The following is a 24,057-nucleotide window of genomic DNA, read 5'->3' as shown; positions in this document are numbered from 1 at the left end:
ATATGCTGACGACATGCAACTCTACTACAAAATCAAATCACCTAGTGACATCCTGCACCTCAAAGCAACATTAACCAAAATATAAACTGGGTTTATTCGAACCACTTAAAGTTGAATCCAAACAAAAATAAATTAATACTGTTCGCCCCAAAGAGTAACCACCAACCAATCCAAGAGTGGCTCAAGAACTTGAATAGTCTCAATTTCTCCCTCACCCTGTCCAACTCAGTAAAGTTCTTAGGCATCACTTTAGAGCTTGGCAATGAAGGATCACATCAAAAGCTCAGCCAAAAGAGCACTTTTCTCACTGAAACAACAAGAAAATTAAACCTTTCATTCCCCCGCTGACTTCAAGACAGTAGTACAATTTCTAGTAACACCATCTTCACAGGAATGCAAAAATTGACCTATCTCCCCTAAGATCTGAACACTGTGGCCCGACTCATAACCAGTGTTAAACCATTTGAACACATAACTCCAGTTCCCAAGTCCCTTAACTGACTGCCCATTGAAGGAAGATGCATTTACAAGACCGCCTGCATCACACATATTCGAACTATCTAGACAACAAACTTATGAGAGCTGAAAAAAACAGAACTCTGAGAAGGTCCAACTCACTCCTTCTTGCCCCAGCGAAAAATTAAAAGGAAAACCACCCAGACTCGCTCTGTTTCTGGAAATACACCCAGGATACTTGAGGCTCTCTCTAGAGAACTACGGTGAAATCCCTTCTTCTCCTGCTTCAAAAGGGACCTGAAACTCCTTCTGGTCAACAAATACCTTACCACTCACTCAAACCAAACTATGCTCCAATAGCTCACTCTCACCAATACTCAACCGTTTTTGACAGTTGGTTATTTGACTGTTTCAGCTGTTTAATAACTTATACACTCCTTTAATTTAGGCTGTCCTAAACTAATCCACATACTGTTTTCACACCTCTCCTTCTACTGAGTCTCTCCATCTCTAATTCAGGCTTGAGATTCAGTTAATGTGTCGAGCATCATACGCAGAACTACGTTAGTCAATTTTTCATTTCTATATCCTATGTAAAGCTACGTTATGCTATTTGTTTTTGACGTAAAGTGCTAAGATATCTTTGGGTCTAGTTATCCCTATATAGTATGTATAAATAAATTAATATAGTTGTAGTTATATGCTGCTGTTCTGAAGTACAAGGGGAACATGAGTTGATCCTGTGAAAGACACACACACTTTGGATGTACAGATCTTGTACAAAAACAACTTGCCTAGTGATTGAATTGTATGTATTAAGATTGCATTATGCATGTTTGTGGAACGCTACTGTCGTTCCAGAAGGAGCATCCTGGTGCAATGCGGAAATAGAGATAAGGTTCGGAAAGTATTTAAATAAATCTGAATTCTTTAGATAAGTGAGGAGCACAAGGAGTCAGGGGTTGTGAAAATCCAGGTTCTCAATAGTTTCTTAAAAAGGGGTTCTGATTGGGAAACAACCTTTACAACGCAACTTTTACAACGCACTACCATTACAATGAGACTTTTACAACGCAACATCCATTACAACGCATGCATTTACAATGCAACTCTTACAACGCATGACACTACAACGCACACCACTACAACGCATGTCATTACAACTCAGTCATTACAACGCATACCATTACAACGCATAACATTACCATCTAACACTTACCCTACTGTTGCACCCCCTGGAGTTAGAATAGTAATTTCTACACCTACACTATCCAACACTTACCCTACTGTTGCACCCACTGGAGTTAGAATAGCAATGTTTACCCCTACACTATCCAACACTTACCCTACTGTTGCACCCCCTGGAGTTAGAATAGTAATTTTTACCCCTACACTATCCAACACTTACCCTACTGTTGCAGCCCCTGGAGTTAGCATAGTAATTTTTACCCCTACACTATCCAACACTTACCCTACTGTTGCACCCCCTGGAGTTAGAATAGTAAATGTTACCCCTACACTATCCAATACTTACCAAACATGCAATGTAATGTAATGCGTTGTAATGGTATGCGTTGTAAAGGTAGTATGCGTTGTAATAGAACGCGTTGTAAATGTAGTTTTAAAAATGTTGTTGTAATGGCATGCGTTGTAATGGAATGCGTTGTAATGGATGTTGCGTTGTAAAAAATGCGTTGTAAAGGTATGCGTTGTAAAAGTGTGCGTTGTAACGTCATACATCCTTCTGATTTGATATATCTTAGGTGGCTAGGTAGGACATTGCATGCTCTGGACCCAAGTAGGGCAAGGGATTTGCCACCTTTTGTCCTATACCTGAAGTAAGGAGGTTTAAGCAAGTTTGCAGTAACATAAGTCATAAACCTGGAGGTTACATATTTAGGCCCAAATTATCTAAAGGCTCTGAAAGTAATTAGCAGGAACAGTACTCTTTAATGAATAGGTAACCAGTGTAGGGTCTTTACAGCTGCTGAGGCGAAGTAGTGTGAGACAGATCCTGTACCAGATGTGCAGCTGCATATTAGACTCTGTATCTGTTGATTGTTGCCACAAAGGCAATTATGTGCTGCTTAAATTGCTCTACCACATGTGGTAAACCACACAAAGAATACACATCTCCCTTTACATAGGCAAAATCCATATTTTCTGTTATATGCATTTAGCTGTTGATGCATCTCATCAATGAAGGAAGAACTTATTGTAGCAGGTACCAGCTACTGCTACAGTTTATTACAATGATCCTGTGACCACAAAAGGGAGCACTGCCATTAGTTTCACGATTGGTGTTACTGATGTGGATTTCCCATTGTGAGGCAAAAGATATGGCTCCAGCTGATGGCATGAATCAAGAATTATCTCCAATTCTTATATGGTGGCAAGGTCTGGAACAAAATATTGCATGAAGTTTTTGGAATATGCATGGGTTGTAATGTATTAGGAAAATATGAGAAACAGTTCTTACAATTAAATTATATGCTAATTTTTGATTTGTGGTTTTTGCTCTTTTTAACTTTTTTTTATAAATGTGGAAAACATTAGCTATATGAAATTTATGAATAAACAACCTTTTTTAATTTAACTTTTTTAATTATATGATGGAATTAAACAAAGTAGAAACATTGAGAAAAGAAATACAACACCACTCTTTGTTTTTTTCAATTATTCAACACACCCAAAATAAACTAAAACAGGATGTGAACAAAAAAACAAACTAAAAATATAATAAATCAGTCATGATTAATGAATCTAATATTAAAGAGCCAAATTTGTTTGAAATCCAATGTACAAAATACAACTGGCATCAAAAAGGTAAATGTGTCTAGGAAATAGTCCACAGAGTGAATGATCTTCACAAACAGGAGGAAATTTGATTCTGAGTTTCTTGCTGGTGGTGGTGGAGGTTTTGCCATCCTCTCCTAGTGGTCCTGATTAATGTTCTCTCCTGAGGGAGAATGGTGAATCCACAGTTGCAGGGACTGAGATAGGTGCAGGTGTTTCTTCTTGTGGCAGGGCCTCCCTTTCTGTGGCTGAGACAGATGTAGTTGGCCCAGACGTTGTTGGACCACAGAAAGGGGAAGAAGTTGCTGGAAAAGCCCTGCACATATAGGTAAAACAATCATGCAGAACCCCAGTCAGGGAGCCCAAATTTGAGTTTAGATTTTCCATCTGAACATTGTGCTCCCTCTGCCACTGCTTCAGCTCGGTAAAGACCTGGCCTATCAAGCGTTGGGGCTAATTAAGGGATCCAAGACTTAGTTAATGGTGGCCAGGGTGACAATACACCCAGTGGTCTCATGTTGCTGGCCCACAGGTTCCCTCCTACGACTCCAACCCCCACTACTTTGTGCCCTTGACAGTGTGCTGCATCCCACTGGTTCCTGGCTGAACTGGAGGTGGTGGTGGTGTTGGATCAACAGCAATCAGGAGAGGGGGCACAAAATTGTGGTGATGTTCCTTTAATAATCTGTATGGTACACCAAATGAGTTTGTAGGAAAGAATGAAGCAACCTAAGAGGAAAAAAGTGATTTAATATGATGAATATACCTTTCAGTAGCATTATGATAAATTACAAAAACAGTTTAAATTACAAACAAACTTACTTCTAAAAACAAAATAAAATATTGTCCTGAACTGGAAACAAAATGAGTATTCATAACATTCACCAAGCATTCAACACCAACACAGTACAGATGAGAAATGCAAAAAACACATTCCATGGCCTAGTAGGGTAGAAATCTGTAAATTAAACAACTTAGAAGGATAAATAGAATCAGTCATCATATAAACATTGCAATGTACATGTATTATCGAAAACAACATACATCATAACATACATTAACTTTTTTGAGTCAAGTATTTTGATTTGTGAAACTAATCACATCAATTTGATAAAAATACAAGAACGTGAAAACATACAAAATTAAACAAAAAAATACATCTTAAAGCATAGCATTAAATAGAGATTGATAAAAACATAACATTTTGACATATGGGAAAACATAAAAGAAAAGTGAGAATGACCAAATTAAATTTGCAATATAATATTTACAAATCAAAACACAAGGCATCATTGTAGTTGTAATCATTTCAATTAAACATTAACCATACTTGCAAAACTGTACGTTGAACATAACTAGTGTAATGTATTCAGTGAAATGAACAGACATTTACAATATAACACATGAAATATGTTATTAGGTGAAAAAAACACTTACGGGCACCATAACATCATGTGACTTTAAATGGAGATTGAAACCTGTAATCTTAAGTACAACAAAACACATTCAGACAAACGAAGAAACAAGACTAAAAATGTAATTAAAACATGAATAAAAACATGCACATCGGGAACACACATTAACTGTTAGCAAAGCAAGAGAAACTACAATGATGCTACAAATGTCCTAAAAGAATTGAGAGAAATATTTTTATGTGGGATTCTATGCTTAAAAAAGTGTAGGATTTGATTTAACTTCTAATAGAGCGCCTGAATCACCCCCAAGGGGTATGTCTGCGATGTCGGATTGCTGCTACCAGTCACATGTAGAGGAGGGTTAGAACAGTAGGGTTTTAAGATGTTTTCTAAACTGTAAGTAATCCAGACAGCGTCGGAGGTGCACTGATAGTGCATTCCAGAGGGTTGGGGCTACGTGGGATAAAGCTTTTCCTCCCAAGAGCTCTTTCCTATAGCGAGGAGTGACAAGGTGAGATTTAGATCCTAATCGGAGGGTCGGTCAGTAGGTAGTTGATCAGTTTCTTCGCTAATTACCTGGGGCATTTTCCATTCAGAGATTTGTGTACAATATAACAAATCTTAAACTAAATTAGCATTCATATTGGCAGCCAGTGTAACTGTCACAGATGGAGCATAGAAGAAGTTTGCGGGAGCGGTTGGCTACCAAACGGGCCGCAGTGTTCTGAACTACTTGCAGCCTATTTAAAGATGCTTCATTTGCTGAAATCATCAAAGAATTGCAATAATCTAGCTGGCTTAACACTAATGTCTGGATGAGTGTTTTTCATGTGTGTAGAGGCAGAAAGGGGAATACCTTCCTTAGAAGCCCAAGCACATGAAAACATGAACCTACAGTTGAGGTTGCGTGCTCTTTCATAGTCAACTTTTGGCCCAAACGGACACCCAGGTTTTTTGCTACTGGTTTTAGCATGGGTACGGTGCCCATTTCCTTGGGCCACCACCCAGGAGACCACCTCAACATTGCCTCACCAAAATGCATTATCTATCTTTTCCCTGCATTAAGCTGGAGAAAGTTATTTCGCATCCAGCTTACAATGGAGCGCATACCCTCTGCAAATATTACCTGGGCATTGGGATTGTTCCTGTCGAACGAGAATAGAAGCTGGGTATCATCAGCATAGGACATAGGAACAAAGCCTGACTTCTTTAGCAGTCTTGCTAAGGGGGCAACATAAATGTTGAATAGTGTGGGACTCAAGCAAGCGCCTTCAGGCTCTCCCTTAGTCAATTGTGTGGTTTTAGAATGGAATGGACCCAGATTTAAAGTTTGAGTTCTGTCAGACAGAAAACTCTTCATCCATTTCAAAGCACTCCCATGGATGCCTATTTCCCAAAGCCTCGTGGACAAGGTCTCATGAGAGATGGTATTGAAGGCTGCATATCTAAATTTAAAGCAAAAATGAAATTTAGGTTTATTGACACTTTCAAAATTATAACTTACCAGTTTCCAAGCCACCAGGGATTTCTGTCAAGACTTCAGGATGTAGGATCTGCAAGGTCAAAATTTGTAAGGGGGGCTTGGAGCCAGTCCTCTGGATCTCCAGGTGATGCTTGGAGGCCAGGTATAGCAATCTGTCCCACAGCTCATTCCACCTCTTGCTTATTTCCTCTTGTGTGCACAGGTTGTTTGCTACAGTTTTCCCTCTGTCAACTATTCTTGCCAACAGCTGCCTTTTCTGAGCTATAATTGTATTTTGTACTTGGGCTCCAATCAATTGTGGCTGTACTTTAATAATTTCATCCACCCTGACTGACAATTCGTCCTCCGTAAAATGTAGGTTTCTCCGTCCTGCCATTCTAATCTAATAAACTTTTATGAATTTAAATAATCCAAAAGATAATAATAAGAAAGAGAAAATTAATGAGATACAGAGAAAGAAAAAAAAACACCTGACATCACTGAAAAGGTGCACAGGAACAATGTTCTGCTGCAGCGGAATGGCAAAAGAACATGGTCTAAAAGGATTTGTTTTATAGTGTGGTATGAAGGTGCAAACAATTAGCCCAAACACATCAGGTGTGTGATGCTTTCATCCATCCAAAAACCACAGGAATAGTACAATGTTGAACATGTCCCGCAACAGAATCACTCCATCAGTAATCCACTGCTAGGACAACTCCCAGCACTACCGTGAAATATAACTATGCACGGTGCAATCCCACCATCCTGTTTGCATGAATTAATGTTAGCCAGGATAGGAGTCCACTGCATTGATAGCGGTGACCCATTTACACTACAGCAGATCAGCCAGCCCACATCCAAATACAGTGGAGTACTTGTAAACTCTGCAAAGAACAGACGACGGAGGCCTGCAAAAATCTAAATCAAGCGATTAGTGGGTTGGAGCTCAGATTCCTCCAGCAGGGCAAGGCTGAAGCCTGTCACTAAAGAGGGTTTCACCTTCTCCCTGGGGTTTCATTGAAATGGATTTGCTTCTGTGGAAAAGCTTACCGTGCTGAACCCTGAATCTTCAGCCCCGCAGCACCACACTTTGGTCAGATTATCTTGGCAGGTTTGTTCCTTGCAGGTTCTTGGAGCCAAAAAGTTGCTAAGTCCCAGTTTTTTCAAGATGTTTGGAGGAATACAGTTTGAAACAGCCAAGGATTCCAGGACCTTGGAAACAGCACTTGGGGATCAGGATTCACCCAAGCAGAAGCCACCATCAGGGTTTAGGGCAGGTCCCATTAGAACTGAGGGAGTGGGTGTAGCGCAGCACCCAGAGATGCTGAACCAAGAGCTGAGGATCTGGGATCGAGTCTCTGCATTGGTTCAATCTCCTGTGATTCTGGGCAAATAACGTATTCTCCCCGTGACCATGGACAGTGCCTGGATACCCTCATGGGTGATAAGCTGCGCCATATAAGTATGCAAACTTAACTTAACAGAATTGATCAGTTAGGCTCTTCAAGCAAAGTATTCTTGCAGCTTGTTGTGGCCACATAGCTTAACAGTAGGTCAGCCAACTGGCCACTGAAGTCCACTTCTTTGTCCTGAGTACATCCCTTCTTGTATTTTTACCCAGGTCCAGAGTGTTTTAAAGTAGGTGTCCAGGAGTGTCACATGTATGCCTGGCACTAGCATGTGGGTGGAGGTGACTCCTGGCCCCCCAGTGACTAATAGGGCATAGGTTCCCAGAGGTACCCCAACACCTCTTTACAGTAGTTGTCATGTGCCCTGCTGCAAAAACTGTCACGGTGCCCCTCACTGCCTAAATCCAAAATGGTGAAACCCTTCTTCCCTTGTGCAGGGTCTATGTGCTCACCACAGAGGTGTGGCTGAGGAAATTAGCAACTCCTCCTCTATGGTCACTTCAAACCAGTTCTGGGGTCAGTGCCTCTCCCACTGGAACTGGTGTCTGGGTGACCTCAGAGAACAGAGAAGGACCTTGACCAGGTGGCAGGTAACATTAGCCTGTGACAGAGTAGGTCCCTTTGAAGTTAATCAAGTTTCTGGCCAAATCCCAGATGACCATTGTGCCAGATGAACATGCAAATGGACCTGCAGAGGCTGAAGGGAGGGAAAAGGGAACTTTCAGTTTGCCTAATCACACTAGTGGATGACACAGTAGTACTGTAGTCCACTAGGTCATTTAACTTACAGGTCATTGGTACACTTTATACGACATACTAGGGATTTACAGATAGGTAAAATATTCCAATTAGTTATGTTACCAAGTTTGAAATGCTTTAGTGGTCAGAGCTCATGCACTGCAGCCTGATTAACATAATCCCATTCACAGATTAAAAAAAATAGCAGCATCAGTTTACAAAAATGAGGATGACCCATATAGAATGAAATAGAGTTTTCAGTTTTGATATTTTGCAGGTTTCTTTTCTGACAAGTTGTTATGCTCTCACTTTATGCAGTCTGTGAAATGAACAGTACCGTATATTGACTGTAGGAGGCATATTAAAACCACCTTGATGGATGATCCAGCAAAGTCCCATGGCATTTGTCTTCTGGCTTTCCAGCCAGATGGGCCACAATGATGCACTTGTGCTGCTCTTGCACCAAGCTGGGGGCTCAAATCTCAAAATCCAATCAGCTTGCAGCCTTCAAAGCTATGAGACCCACCTGCCGGTCTCTTACATCGCCCTACATTAATCCTGGGTAACTGACTTACATGCTCATAATAGCAGGTGAGGTGAGGTAAGTGCAAGTGATAGTGCAAAATAAGTTTTTACATGTCCTGGCAAGGATATTAATTCATATAATGTCATCGCACTACACCTGTGCATTGCTGAGGCTTCAAGCCTCTAAGAGTCAATCATCAAACAGTAACCTCAGGAATACCTCTCATCTACCAGTCTCTTATTCGGCCGATATACTACATGCTGGTAGCAGACATATGTTGAGAGCATTAGGGCAGTTGATGCATGGCCAAGGAACTTAATTTATAAAGTGCTGTTCTGAGTTAATCTACCCTGCCAATTAGACCAGATCTTTGACTGGGCAGGTTAACATGAGGATCTTTCTCCCTAATTATGTGAACATATTATTAAACGCAATAATAATATTATGCATTGTTCAACTTAGAGACAGGTATTCATTTCAATGACATCAAAACGGAGTGCCAATATTCGACAAGGTATATCTTGATTTAATGTTAATTTGAAAGTGCTTGGTTATCCCCTTTCAGCAGGATGATGTAACGACATCTGTATTATCGGAATGTTGTCAACTCTGTTCCCCATAATATTCTAGCTTTGGGTGGATTAGTACTTTAAAGCCCTTACTAGGAGTTGCCCGGTTGTCTATCTGTTGCTGCCATCTACTCCTTCTTCTGGTCCCTACACTCTTCATTTGCAGTGCTCTCTACTTTCTACACCATCTCTGGTTCCCTACCCATCATAGCCACACAAAATCTATACAATTAGCATGCATCTAAAAGTCACAACCAAGGCGTGTGATGTCCCTTATGGGTCTTTTTCAGCCTATATGTTAATCCGTTGCAAGTTTTTTCCATTGAACCTATGACATAACACATTGTATTGTTGACCTGATCTTTAGTAAGCAAAACTTGGCTAGTTTATAACCATGGGTCTCACACCATCACATTTTTGCTGACTCCCAAGCAGGGTTTAGGAATGGAATGAGTACCCTCACCACATCTTTCATTTTAAAATACGGTGCTGGAAATATACCTTCCTGAGGAAGGACCATCTTTATGTTACCTTCATTGATTTGAGGGAGGCATTTGACCTGGATCCAGTTGTGGAGGGTTTTACATCTATATACTATTGCAGACGACTTGATCCAGATACTGAGACTGTAATGCACCAAGGGTGAGGTGGAACCAAGGGGACTTTCTGACCGAGATCCCCATAAAGAGTAGTGTCAGATAAGAATGCATGCTGGAGCCTACACTGTTTAGTCTCTACTTCAATGGCGCTGTAGATCACACACAGCATTCCACATTCCGCCTTCTGTAAAAGCAGAGAACTGGAAATAAATCTCTCTGAATCTAAATGCATGGCATTAAACCTGCATAAATCATTCCGGGGTAAAATGGCCATACAGGGAGTCTTGATTGAGTAGGTCAAAAACTTTGACTACTTGGGCAAATGGCTGACATATGACTTGACCTGAACTCCCCACATAGAAAAAAACAAGACTATTCTCCACCAAAGGGCCTCAGCTTTTTGACAGAAGCATAAGGCCTCTACAGGGGGATCTATTTCTCCAAGTTTCAACGTCTACAATGCCGCAGCACTGGCAGCAGTGATATATGGTGCTCAGATTGTGGGGTACACTAACTGTCAAGCACTTTTTGAAAACAAAGTTATTAGGTATCTGTTAAATCTGCCCACAAGCACCCCACTTATACCACTTAGATTTGATATGGCCCTCAAACAAATTCAACAGGTGATTTCTTTAACACCCTCATTGTATTGGGTTCCCCTATGGAGCACGGAGGAGCTGACTCCTTATAGGAATGCTCTGACAGAACTGATCTCTGATGATCCTCAGGTGTACTCCGTGGTTTTTAATTTATTTAAAAAAAAATGTACAAACATTAATATTGAAGAGTTATGGGTTGCGCCACTGAGGATAAGGAAAGGCGATGTACAGAAAGTTAAATCAGCTTATTGGAATCTGTCCTAACGAAGATTTGGAATGATAAACCAATGGACGGTATCATGGGCCATTCCTTATTCACACATGCTCCCCTAGTTATGAACAGTACCTGTACAGAATGTAGCCACTGCAGGCAAAACATTTGTATGTTCAGTACAGAATGGGCACATTAGGCCTGAACACTGTCATAGCTAAATAGGGGAACATAGGCCAAGGTACTAAAGATTACCCACATTGTTTGCCACAAAAAGAGACTAAAGCGCACTTCTTCTTTTGTGCTAAATATGGAAGGCCCCTTATGAAGTGGATTATTCCCCTCTGCAAGGTGCAGGGAGTCAGAAAATAAATATCATGATACACTTAGATTTCTGAAACGTGACACAGGGGAACTGATTGTGTTTCCTGTATCTCGTTTTTTGGTGTGGGCATGGAGATTGAGAGCACAGGTTTACCCAACACAGGTTTAACGCAGAATTAAACCCAACATAATTAAAGTGGTCTATTGAGTGGCATAGCTTTTTGGTTTTGGTTTGTTCTGGTCTAAAATTGATCATGGAGTGACCCTGAGTTGTATGTGTATAAGTTTAAGAGGACTGGTTGTCTCATGTCTGACTTTTTTTCAACTACATATTATAATGGCTCTAGTTCATGATTTAATTTTTGTTAATGATATGTATTCTGTGGCATTTGCTGAATTGTCTTTGTAATGCCCTACTATGATATTTTACCTTATTTGCCCTCTGCTCGACTGTTGAATTTATTGTAAGTCGATTGTTTGGCTACATAGCACTTTTGAAACAGAAAGATCTGTATGAATGTGTGTGTCTTGTAGAATTGTGTTCTCCCTCATGTGTGCCTCCTATGTAGTTCTCCCTTTAACTATATATGTATAGATTTATGTGTCAGGTTTCTATTGTTCATTAATCCCTTCATAATTCATAGATTGCAGACAAAAATACCATGCAAGTAGAAAGCCATTCAGATAAAATACATGATAGAAATCTGACACATAAATCAATACATATATAGTTAGAGGGAGGACTATATAGGACGCCCACAAGAGGGAGAACACAATTCTACAAGGCACACACATTTATACAGCCGCCATTTATACAGATGTTTCTGGTTCAAAAGTGCTATGTAGCCAAACAATCGACTCACTATAAATTCAACATTTGAGCAGATCAATACAGGTCAAATATATATATATTTGATGCCCTCTTCATAACACCACTTGATGCTAGGTTTAGCTAAGCTCAGTATAAGTTCAGCTCAAACATTCTGGAGATATATTGAATTGTCATGCCTGTTGCTTAAAAAACAATCCTAAACGTTAAGATCCATTGCGAGTAAAAACAAAAATGACAAAAATGTGAAAACGTTTTAATCCATCAGTACATGGAATTTTATTATTAGAAACATGAAATGTGTTTGTGTGGAATTAAAAACCTTCGCTACATCTCCCTTGCTAAGTGAACACACTTTTTTTTCTTTGAAGGGATTCGCTGTTGCTCTGCTGTACTGTTTCCTAAATGGAGAGGTAAGTTTTCTATGTTTGGAGTGTGGTTCTTTAAATGAGTTTAAAATTAATTTCTAGAATAATTTTACCCATCTGATTGTAGCTGGAGTAAAGCTCTATCGCTAAATTCATGGCAAAATAAATTTCTCCTGCAGAACATGGAATTTTGTGTTCATGTCCCTATTACCTTTTTGCAAATTTCACTTTTAGAGCTTGATTGAGGAACGTCTGTGTTTTACATACTTGGTAAAACCTTCAATTGTGCAAGTCTTGACATTGTATTCGAATGCACACTGACCTTATAGAGGCTATCTAATGGTCTTTAGGTAGGTACTTTAGTATTTCTTTAAATGACAGATGTAAGCACATTTACAATATGCTTGATGCAATTGCTGATTGTTATTTTATTATTATATACTGGAACAGGAATTAGGACCCTATGATGATGAACTGAGATGTCTCAACATAGGGCTGATCACCAGTATTTTTATTTTTTAAGGCCATTTATTTTTCAAATGCAGCCTGTTTTCCTTAAAGGAAAACAGGATGCATTTAAAAAAGAAAAAGAAAACGTTTTTGTTTCATTTTTTAAGAGCAGGCAGTGGTCCATTTGACCACTGCCTGCTCTTAAAAAATATTTTTGCATGCGTTCACAAAGGGTGAAGGAGGGGGCTCTCTAGGACCACGCGGGTTACTTACAACCTCCTGCTATGCCTTCCTAGGAATGAAGTTGGTCAGACAGTAGAGAAAACCAATAGGCATTTTATTAGCTATACTCTGCAGAGGAGTCCATTCAGACCTGCACTCTAAGATGTCTGCCAAGGGACTGGCTTTCCTAGGCATAGAAGTAATAATTATACATTTCAGCAGGAGCACAAGACACACCCACCCTGCAACTAAGGCAGCAAGAGACAAAGAGGGGCACACAAGGATGAGCTAAGAGTCTAAGGCCGGGTTAAGACCATCTCTCTCTGACCAGGTCATTCTGTTTGTGCCTGCAGGTAAGCCAGTGGAAGCAGGCTCCATCCCATGGGTAAGATATGCAGAAGTATAAACAATATATCCACTAGTACAGCCAGGACCAACTTCAGGTGAAAATGCACCCCAGCAGCTTTCTGCTGTAGCAAGCAGTACATACATATTCAGTCACAGTCTAATATGGCTTGAGAAATACAAAAAGGAGCCAGAGGCGCTAACTTAAGCATGCATTCTATTAGGACAGCTCAGTGGGTTACCTACAATGTGGCAGCGTCTTCTAACTTATCCTTATAATGCTAACCTAATATAGCACAGTGCAAGAATAACACAGCTAGGGGATTTTCAGACCAACAAGGGGGAATGTTCATTATTCAAAAGAAGGGGGACCCCTCATCACTTGAAGAATGGTAGGCAGGGAACATAAAGATCAAGAAAGAACAGGAGTTACCTGCCTAGGGAATATTCGAGCCTAAATATAGGTCCTTATGTATTTCGGTATAGCCCTCTGAATCCACAGGAACAGTTCTCAACACATCATTACAAAAATGTAAAAAGTCTTATTATTCATTCAAGGGTAAAGAAACTTTCTCAATACTATTGACATCAGAGATATATAACATTTTGTATCATTATTTATAATTTCATAGATGAATTACTCAAACACAACATCACAACATCCCACAAGCCGACCAGTGCGTTCATACCAACATGCATACAAATCACATCACACAGAGCACACAACTCCACAGATGTGTCATAGCCAGTGGTTGATCTGAGAGTAATTAATGGAACAATTCCAAATCGCTCAGGTCGTCACCGATGGAGAAAAACGCCAATGCGCGTTTCGGTGTAAGGCCCCAGCCGGGGCTACACCTTCATCAGTGCGGGAGTATAGAGAGGCAAGGTGGGACAGGATGTCTGTGAAGAAAATATATATACATACTTAAAAACAGAAACATGCATGCTTTCATTCCTATGTTGAGAGAGGGGGAGGCGGGGTTCAGAGGGGTCAGGAAGATTAAGAACATCATGGAACATGATATAGGACGAGAAACCAAATGATCCACATTAATATATACATCTTGCTTAAAACATAACATCACAACAACAATTGCGTGCCTGACATCTAATACACTGCAATGACTCCATCATGTACCAACAAACATGTAATGAAGATGAAGAAAGAAGGAGTTTAGATTTTTTCGGATGCATGAAAAAGACGCAGGAAAGAGGACTAGCCTCTCCAGCATCCCCCAAAGCAGGGTGAATAGAATAGTGAATATACAAACCACAAATACCAACAGAAACTAAGAAAGTGTGTATAAGTGACATAGATAAATACTCAAGAGGTACCCATAGTGTGCCCCAAGGGATTGAAAGAGAGATGAGACAAACCGTTTCCAATAGAGGATGACGACCCAGACGTTCAATGTTATACCAATACGACATGACGCTGGGGCGGGACAACCGTATGGATGGAGTCTTCCTGCAGGGAAACACAGGGTGGAGAGCAGGGAGCCCGGTGTCAGATTACAACCATATAGAGCTTTGGGAGGGTAATACTCTTCACAGGATGTGGCATACATAAAGTGCATACCAAAAGTCACTCACAAGGAGAGTATAAAGATCATCTATGAATGGGCAAGACTATAAACAGCCACAGACATCCCAGGTGCTAAGACAGGACAACAATTCACTGGAGTTTCCTAGGGGGTTCCAGATAAAGCAGATAGCAACGGCAGTCAGCCTATCGTTCTACCGGTGTTCTAAAAATTAATATCAATCAAGCAATGTAAAGAGGGGGTTTGATACATACCAGCCCGGGTTCAACCAAGGTGGAAACAATAGATTAGGCAGAAGATGAAAAACTACACCGCCAGCGGCCTTCCAGGGCGTGGTTTGTCAGTTGGAAGGGACCGTCAGCTTTTGGATGCTCTGTAAGACATAAACGGAACCGCCAGCTAATAGATGATGCGAGGAAAGGGACAGATGGTGGCTCCCAGACTCTAAAATCCGGGAGTGTAAACTAAGGGGATAAGTTACACAAACTTTCGGGTGCCATTAAGAGGACATCACCCAACGGGAGGGTCCAGGTGGTATGACTCCTTAGACTTAAGCGGTACAAAAGGGGGTGGTAATGGACGGAGCATCTGAACCAATCAAACACTCACACCCAGTCAAAAGATCTGGGTTTAATCCATCACCGTTCTTTAGCCCACTCTGCCACCCAAGTTCAGACATGGCTATATGCAAAAAAGTCTGACCCTGTGCCTCATGGGAACAGTCCAGCCCGAACTGCCAAGCCATGCCTTCCCTGGACCGGAAACAAGCTCCTGAGGACCGGTTTCTGGCATTCCAGCCGTCTTCAGCCCGGCTTGCTTGAATCCAGTGGCAAAGTGAGCAAGGGACTCACGTCTGAGCATACCCTGCCACACTTGTGGCGGCCAAAAGCGGTACAAAAGGGGGTGGTAATGGACAGAGCATCCGAACCAATCAAACACTCACACCCAGTCAAAAGATCTGGGTTTAATCCATCACCGTTCTTAGACATAAGAGCGCACTATTAACCCCAGCATGAAACCATTGTTTGGCACGGTCAATAGACCACATAGCGCACAAGGAACAGTAAGGGGTTACCAGTGGGAAAAACTGATGTTGCAAAAGTCCCACCGGATGATAGGAAACACGGGGGATCTCCTTGGTACTATGAAACGCTGGGGCGCCAGTAGGAGGGCATGTTTTTTAAAGAAAGGAAGGGCATTCTCAAGCAGCACTACCTGGGATAAAGCTTACCCGAGTTATGGCACAATAGGGGGCAATTTCTCCTCATCAGCCCACAGGCTGGATAGACGCGGATCCAAGGATCGTCAGGAGTCATCAGTGTGCCGAGACAGCGGCTCCATTTAAATAATACGCTGTATGTAACCGAAGGGGCCAAACTAAAAAGCCAGGACGTCATAGCGGCATAGACATAAGAGACAGACATCGATCCCACGGGGATCGTTTTTCTGAAATACAAAGGCGGCCATTTTAGAGTGGCCGTCGGAAAAAATAGATAGGGTCTGTCCCATAATAAACGACCGAAGGGCAAGTGCAACTGCATACAGCTACCCGTGAGAGAGTCTGATAGACATTAGATATCGAAAACGCCCGGGCGGGGGTTGCCAGCAAAAGAAGGACAGATTTGCTCATGGACAAGTTCATATGTAGGTATGAAACAAATAATGAAAACAGATAAGGCATCAATAAAACATATAGTGCCATGGGGGGGCACTCCCTTTCCCGGTCCGCAGGGAAGGACCACGAAACAGGCGAAGGGACAGAGGGGAGGTGGGAACCGGGGGGAAAAAAACAGAAAGGGGGAAGAGAAAAGGGCAAGGGGGTCCTCTAGGGGTGGATCTCAGACATAAAGTTATCCCCAGCCGGGAAATCACTAAGTAAAGGCATTGGCCCAGGGGCATTCCTCATAGAGGCCCTTCTCTACATTGTTGAGGAGGTAAATCCAAAAAAACCCCACTCTTCCTATGTAACACAGTAGGGTCAGAACCAGGGAAGGCCTGTATCGAAAGGGTGGATCTCAGACATAAAGTAATCCCCAGCGGAAAATCACATTGTAATGGCATTGGCTCAGGGGCATTCCTCATTGAGGACCTTCTCTACACTATTGAGGAGGCAGATCCAAAAAACCTCTCTCTTCCTACGTAACACAGTAGGCTCAGAGCCAGGGAAAGCCTGTATCCTCTCCAGAATCGACCATTTAAGGTCCTTCTTGGAGTGGTTGTTTTGGTGCCAGTGGGCTACCATAGGAGCAGAGTCCTTGCCTGTCCTAATATTGGATTTATGTTCTCCAATCCTGAGGCGGATCTCCCGCCCAGTTTCCCCAATATAGGGTTGATTGCATGGGCAGAGTATGATGTACACCACATTGGCTGTCCGGCAATTGGTCATTCTGGTGAGGGAAAGGTGTGACCCCCCCGTATTGATCCTGCCGCCTACAAGAGCATTGGGGCAAGCTTGGCAATTGCTGCACCGGTGATTGTCCGTGATGGGGCTGCCACCCTCGACATAAGTCTGGACCTGTTTTTGAGGTTCCGGTAGCTTCCCTCTCACAAGGTGATTTTTTAGATTTTTGTTCCTCCTGAATGCAAAAATCGGTTTGGGCAGATGATAATGTTCATTGTCTAGATTGAGCAAATACCAACAGGAGTTGACAGCTTGTCGTAACTTGCTGTTAAGACAGGAGTGTTTAGTAACACATACAATTTTGTCCATGGGGACACGATCATTGGGTTAAAAAATGGACTCCCGGTTGTATTACCTGGCTCTTTTAAATGATTCTTTAATGAGTCTGTATGGATACCCGCATTGGATCAATTTTTCTCTTTAGGATATCGCCCTGTGCGAGGAAATCCTTGATATCTGTACAGTTTCTTCTAATGCGCAGAAACTGACTAAAAGGAATACTGTCCCTCTGACATCGCGGATGAAAGCTGCTGTATTGCAAGAGGGTATTCCTTGCGGTGGGCTTAGTAAACAGTGAAACAAAAAGTTCATTATTTTGGTGTTCAACCCAGATGTCAAGGAATTCTATCCTATCGCTGCTGACATGGGAGGTGAATTTCAGATTGTGGTTGGCAGAATTCAGTCAATGACTCATGGTCCCCCTTTCATATAAAGAAAATATCATCAATGTACCAGGACCAAGCCCAGACATTTTCAAAGAAGGGGGACATCTTGTTGTATATGTGAGTTTTCTCAAAGAATCCCATGTATAGGCAGGCTATGCTGGGAGCGCATGCAGCGCCCATACTTACTCCACAGGTCTGTTGAAAAAAACAGCTATTAAACTCAAAATAGTATTCATAGAGAATTACTTCCAGGCACTCAATGATAAAGGAGACGTTAGTTATCTCAGGCATGGAAGATAGTATGTTACACACGACTTCAATTACACCTTCCTGGGGGATGTTAGTATAGAGAAACTCGAGGTCAAGGGTGACCAAGAGTTCTCTGTCTTGTCTGTATAGAGTCCCCTCCACTTTAGCAATAAAATGACGCGTATCTTAGACAAAAGATTCCAGGGTCATAACTGAGGACCCCTTCCCATGACCTGTTCCCATTTGCAAATTACTTACCACCTGTTTAAAGTAGGTGGTAAACTGCAAGTGTTTTGCGTCCACAACTGCGGTCAGAAAACAATTGTACATTGAAGTGCGACTCGAAATTAGGAAGGGATGCCCTTGGCACGCCCCTTCCTAATAGAGAGTAGAAGACCCTATTTTGCGAGTCCATAATAGGTTACCAACTCGCAAAATGGTGTTTATACATGGGGCAGACCTATTTTGCAATCACAAGTGGGCTGATTTCCAGTTTCTGACCGCAAAAGTTGGTCATACCTCTGGCCCCAAGTGTCTAAAGTTCAAACAAATAATTACGGAGGCCCGCGGGCATGCAGGCACATTCCTGGAAGTGCCTGTACAAATTCAGAACAAAGGGACAAAAATTCAGGGAAAAATGCTGGATCAAAGGTCAGTTTTATAGACATATCTGAGGAGGATAAGCAATAACACAAAAGTGAGTAAATACATGGCTTACCCAAGAAGAAACAATAAGAGCAGAGTTGACTACAGCCTGCAGTACATTTCTCCGTCATCCTCAGACCAGTGAATAGCAATGGGTGTCGCAGTGTACAAAACACTCAAGCCTCTGTGCACAAGTTTGTCTATTTAAATGCTTCCTTTCACACACTGTCCATTTGCCCCAACTTTTGAAACAGTTTGAAAAGCAAATTTTCTGAATCCCACACTTTAGTACAAACCCTCAGTTTGTGCCCGATTTTTACTTTTGCAGCACAAAATCTTTTATTTCTCCTTGAATCTTATGTTTTTGTTGAAAAAAGTTGTATGCATATGAATAGCTATCACTAACTCTGACTCTCCCATAAATGTTGTGACTTCTGATTGGTTGGCTAAATGGTGGGTGATGGGGTGTAAATAGGGGTGGTGTGTTTGTGTGCTTGAGAGGCACACCAGGCCCAACAATAATGGTGCTGACTTCTGGCATAATATAGGAAGTCATTCTACCCATGGCAAAATGTAGTGAATTCTTGGCATATTGTGTGTGTCTATTGTAGCAATCACAAAAAAGGTACAATTGGGGTTTACAGCAAGCAGTGAGCGCAAACAGAGCGTGGTGAGGGAGGTATAACACTTCATCTTCTAAGCAATTAGATAATGTGGACATATCACTTACCAAGAACCAGAAGGGTATCTTGAAATATTTAGAAACGGGAATCCATACTCTTTTTGAATCTAAAAGTAACAGCATTTACCAATTTAATTCATCCATAGCCTGCATTACATAAGAACTACAGAAGGAGGATTTGCCATCTGCTGTGAAGCAAGGGAGTGGAGATTTACTGCCTACCAAATATAGGTTAGGGCATTTAGGGCCATATGTATGAAAAACAAAATTTGCGATTCTCAAATTGCGATTAATAGCTAATCGCATTATGAGAATCGCAGATCAGTATGTAAACAAAAAATCGCAAATAAATAGCGATTTCATAAAAATCACAGATTTTTATGAGATTACCCATTTTTGCAATTCCTTAAGTGAAAATTCACAGATTTTGTGAACTCGCAATTAAGGAATCGCAAAATGGGGAATCTGAAACTCAGGTGCAGCTTGATGACATCACAACCAGGAAGTGTGACTACCCATGCTGCACCTGAGTTCCAGAATCAGAGTGAGAGGCCGGAAGTAGGGCTGAGTCACCAGTGCAGTGTAACAGAGAGTGGAGAAATGGCTACACAGGAGCAGCAGCAGGGCGAAAGAGAAAACAGAAGTTTTCAGAAAGGGAGCAGGAGGAGCTCATCCAGGAGATGGTGCAGAGCCATGAGCTTTTTTGGAAAAAAATCCCTCAGAGTGCCAGAGACCTGGAAAAGGAGAATAGGGGCTGAGATCCAAGAAAAGGGCAATTTCTTAGGCGTCATCCACCGCAGCGTTGAGGAATTGCAAAAACGCTGGTACAATATGCGCCAGCTTTCTAAGGAAAGTGTTTCTGCCAGGCTGCAGGAGGAAATAGTTACTGGTGGAGGGACATCCATTGCCCCCACTTCCACACCAATGGAGGAATTGGTGGAGGGTACTCTACTACCAGAGAGTGTGAGCGGCGTGGCTGACCTCGACAGCTCCGACCTACCAGGACCAAGACAAGGTAAGAAGTATGCCATCACACCCCTGATACCAACCTACCCCACCCCCATGAGAGACCCAGGCACACATCACAGATGCCAATCCAGTGCAGGCACACACACAACCACAGCAATGCATTATGGGTGATGTAGTCACATCAAACAAACAGTGTAACAATGAAACCTAGCTAGGCTCAAGCAGTATGTATGTATGTATGAGAGAAGGCATTATACAGACAGTCAGGACCCACGTAATAAATCAAATAGTGCAATTTATTGCATTACCAATGCAAGGCTGGACAGCAAATTAATGTGTGCATTTACTTCCACAACACCACAAGAAACACAGGGCCAGAGGCCTGGACGGGAGGAAGAGTCCCACAGCGCAGCAGTACCAGGGCAAGTGGAGGAGGAGGAGGAGGGCAGTCCAGTCATCTCACCTAAACGCCCCTGGTGCATTGTAGTGGCTCCATTGCCACCGCTGGAGGGCAAACTCGGTGACACAGATGACAAAGCCAATGAAGTCCAGGGACAGTCTGTGCCACAATCCAGACCACATGCAATTCAAAGTCCCACACCTGCCATTCCATCCAGGTGCAGGGCCCATCCATCCCCAGGTACATCTGCGGCAGGAGAGGAGTCAGTGTTCCGCAGCCTCGAGGGAAACATGCTTCAGGCACAGCTACTGCAGGGGAGAGGAATACAGCAAATTCAAAGACAGCTTAGGGTGGGCTTCAGGGGCATTACGGGTGGCCTGGAGGCACTCTGTGCTGAGATACGGGCGGACTGTGCTGCTAGGCGCCATGAAACTCAGCGCCTCCACACACACCTTGAACTCTTCACAATGGCTGTTAACCGACTGGCCTCAGCCACCGCTATCCAGGCCTGGCGCAGCATTAGCATGCAGCAGGAGGTTACACACAGCTGTCAGGACATGGCCAGGGGATTACTACAGGTCACATGTGCTGTGGATCAGCTGCGAACAGTTGCTACTGGTGGGACAGGAGTCCTCAATTCCCTAAAGGAGGACGCACAATCAAGCCGTAGCAGCCTCACTCCACCTCCCCAACAGGACAGGCGCCATAGTGAGCATCATGGCAGGGCTACAGATGCCACTGATGAGGGAAATGTGCACTCGGGGCGCGGAGCAATGGGACGTCAGCACCGCCGTTGAGGTGTCAGGACATACTAATGGCAATGGGTGGATCAAGCCATTGCACAAAGAGAACAGTGACAATTTATTGTTTTTGCACTGTGAATCAAACATGTGTGTAATAATACTAACCACATTGTGGGCCACACAGGCTGTGTGATATTATGAATCTGACTTAAAGGATATTGAACACAGTTTATCCTGAATACATAGCATTGTGTCATCATTTCTCACCTAGAAATAGTTTGGTGTTATGTCATCCCGCCTCTGTTGCTCGGCTGCCGCTCCAATCACACCGGCTGGCCTGCATCCTGGAGCTGGGCCCTCCTCATCTGATGTGTCTGAATCGCTGAGCTCCACTGGGGTGCCTTTCCAGGTGGAGATGTTATGCAGCATGGCACACGCAACCACCATCTTGCTGCAGGTCTCAGGGCTGTATTGCAGTGCTCCCCCCTCTTAAGCAGGCATCTGAAACGGCTCTTGAGTATGCCAAAGGTCTGCTCAATGGTACTGCGGGTGGCAGTGTGGGCACTGTTGTACCTCTGCTCCCTTGCATTTGCAGGATTTAGGTATGGGGTCAATATGAAGTCCCGGACTGTATACGCACTGTCACCTGTGAGGCAAGAGGAAATAGGTTACACACTGTCCTGCCACTGCTGTGCTTTACTATTGTGTCACTGTTTCCTATGCAATTACCTAGAAGGTAGCCCTCTCCAAACTCCCCTTCAGTGAGTCGACAGTGGATCCCACTGTGGCAAAAGAGGAAAGAGTCGTGTGTGCTGTCTGGGTATTTAGCTACAATGTCAGTGATAATGTGCTTGGCATCACACACCACTTGTATATTCAGGGAATAGTATGACTTGCGATTCCTGAAAACATACTCAATCTGGGCGGGAGGTATATTAGGACATGTGTTACATCTATGCATTCAATGACATGGGTCAATTGTGCTATTTGATAGAACTCCTGCTTGGTCTGGTCTTGTGCCTGTGGGGTGCAGGGGAAGTTGATGGGGTGGGGCAGCCTCTGAACCATGGCATCAAGGAACGCGAGGAAAAAATGCCACAATGCATTCTGTGACACCCCTCCTACTGAGGCAATCACCCCCTGGAAGCTACCTGATGCCAAGAGATGCAGTGGGTACAGGACCTGAATGTGGGTGGGGATGGTGTCTGTCCTGCGTGTGGGGCGTTCAAGAACAGGTCTGAGTTCCTCAATTAAATCAAGGATGCTCTCTTCATCCAGCCTGTAGTGTGTATGGGTGTCCTCCTCAGTCTGCTGGAACAGGGTAAAGAGCGCACGGAATATCCTCTCCTGGCGTCTCCTCCTCTGTGCAGCAGCTCTGAGTCGCAGCCTCCTGGCTATCACATACACCTCAGCCATTGTGGAAAAATCTGTTGCATTGTGGGACTCCTTTAATAGTTTGCACCTGGTTACCACCTGCTCATACTTGGTTTTAATTGCGATTCTCTAATTTGCGAATTTCGTGAAATCGCTATTTGCAATTTTTTTCATACATTGCATAGCGATTCCTTATTGGCGAATTCCCGTTTACGATTTTTGCAAACTGAGAAAATCGCAAACTAAGAAATCGCTCGGGAATTCGCAGAATTCTGGTTTTCGCAACGTAAGAAATCGCTAGATTTGCGATTTCTACTTTTGCGATGCGATTGTGCCTCATACATACGAAATAGCGAATTTTTAATCACAAACGCTGTTTTTTGCAAATCGCAGCCTTTGCGACTAAAAATTTGGTTGATACATATGGCCCTTAGTTCTTGTCCTAAACAAAAGACGTGGGATACCTGTTTCAAATAATTTGGAGAAGGTGTGACTATTACCTGAAATGTATGAAAAGGGACAGGAGTGGATATGTGCATTGCCCTTCCTCCTGGGCGATAGCACTTAGGGTGAGAGTGGGAGGCAGAGTACTTTCTGCCCATTTTGCCTGTGATAGTACTGAGAAGCATTTAGAAATATCGAGAAATAATGTTAGATAATGTGCGAAGCTAAAGGGCCAGATATATTACTATTAGGAATAGCGATTACCTAATTGCGATCCTCTGCGAGTTCCAATTAGGAAATCGCTATTCATAATGTATGAAACATTTAGTGATTCCTAGTGAGTCACAAATCGACCTACCTCATGAATATTAAGGAGGTAGGTTACAATTTGCGACCCAATAGGAATAGCTTAATTCACAGGGATGGTGGCCTGCTGGGTTTTGCAGACCATCATGTCTGTGATTGCTTCCAAATAAAGCAATCCCTTTTTTTCAATGCAGCCCATTTTCCTTAGAAGAAAACGGGATGAGTTTAAAAAAGAAAAATGAACAGTTTTCTTTTCATTTTTAAAGAGCAGGCAGTGATCCATGGGAACATTGCCTGCTCTTAAAAAAGGT

General features: G+C 42.6%; 1 protein-coding gene across 1 annotated transcript in view; it reads left to right on the top strand.

The window, feature by feature from the left end:
* Positions 1-24,057, top strand: part of LOC147716860 (vasoactive intestinal polypeptide receptor 1-like) — a 631,302-nt gene that overhangs the window by 581,446 nt on the left and 25,799 nt on the right. Inside the window, exon 13 of the mRNA XM_086919813.1 lies at positions 12,308-12,349. Within this exon, the coding sequence (XP_086775939.1) occupies positions 12,308-12,349 (42 nt within the window). The remainder of the gene's footprint in view (positions 1-12,307; positions 12,350-24,057) is intronic.

The sequence above is a fragment of the Lissotriton vulgaris genome, chromosome 5 (assembly GCF_964263255.1).
Source record: "Lissotriton vulgaris chromosome 5, aLisVul1.2, whole genome shotgun sequence".
Classification (NCBI taxonomy): Eukaryota; Metazoa; Chordata; class Amphibia; order Caudata; family Salamandridae; genus Lissotriton; species Lissotriton vulgaris.
Note: the sequence above shows the minus strand (reverse complement) of the source record. Positions and strands in the feature narration are given on the sequence as shown.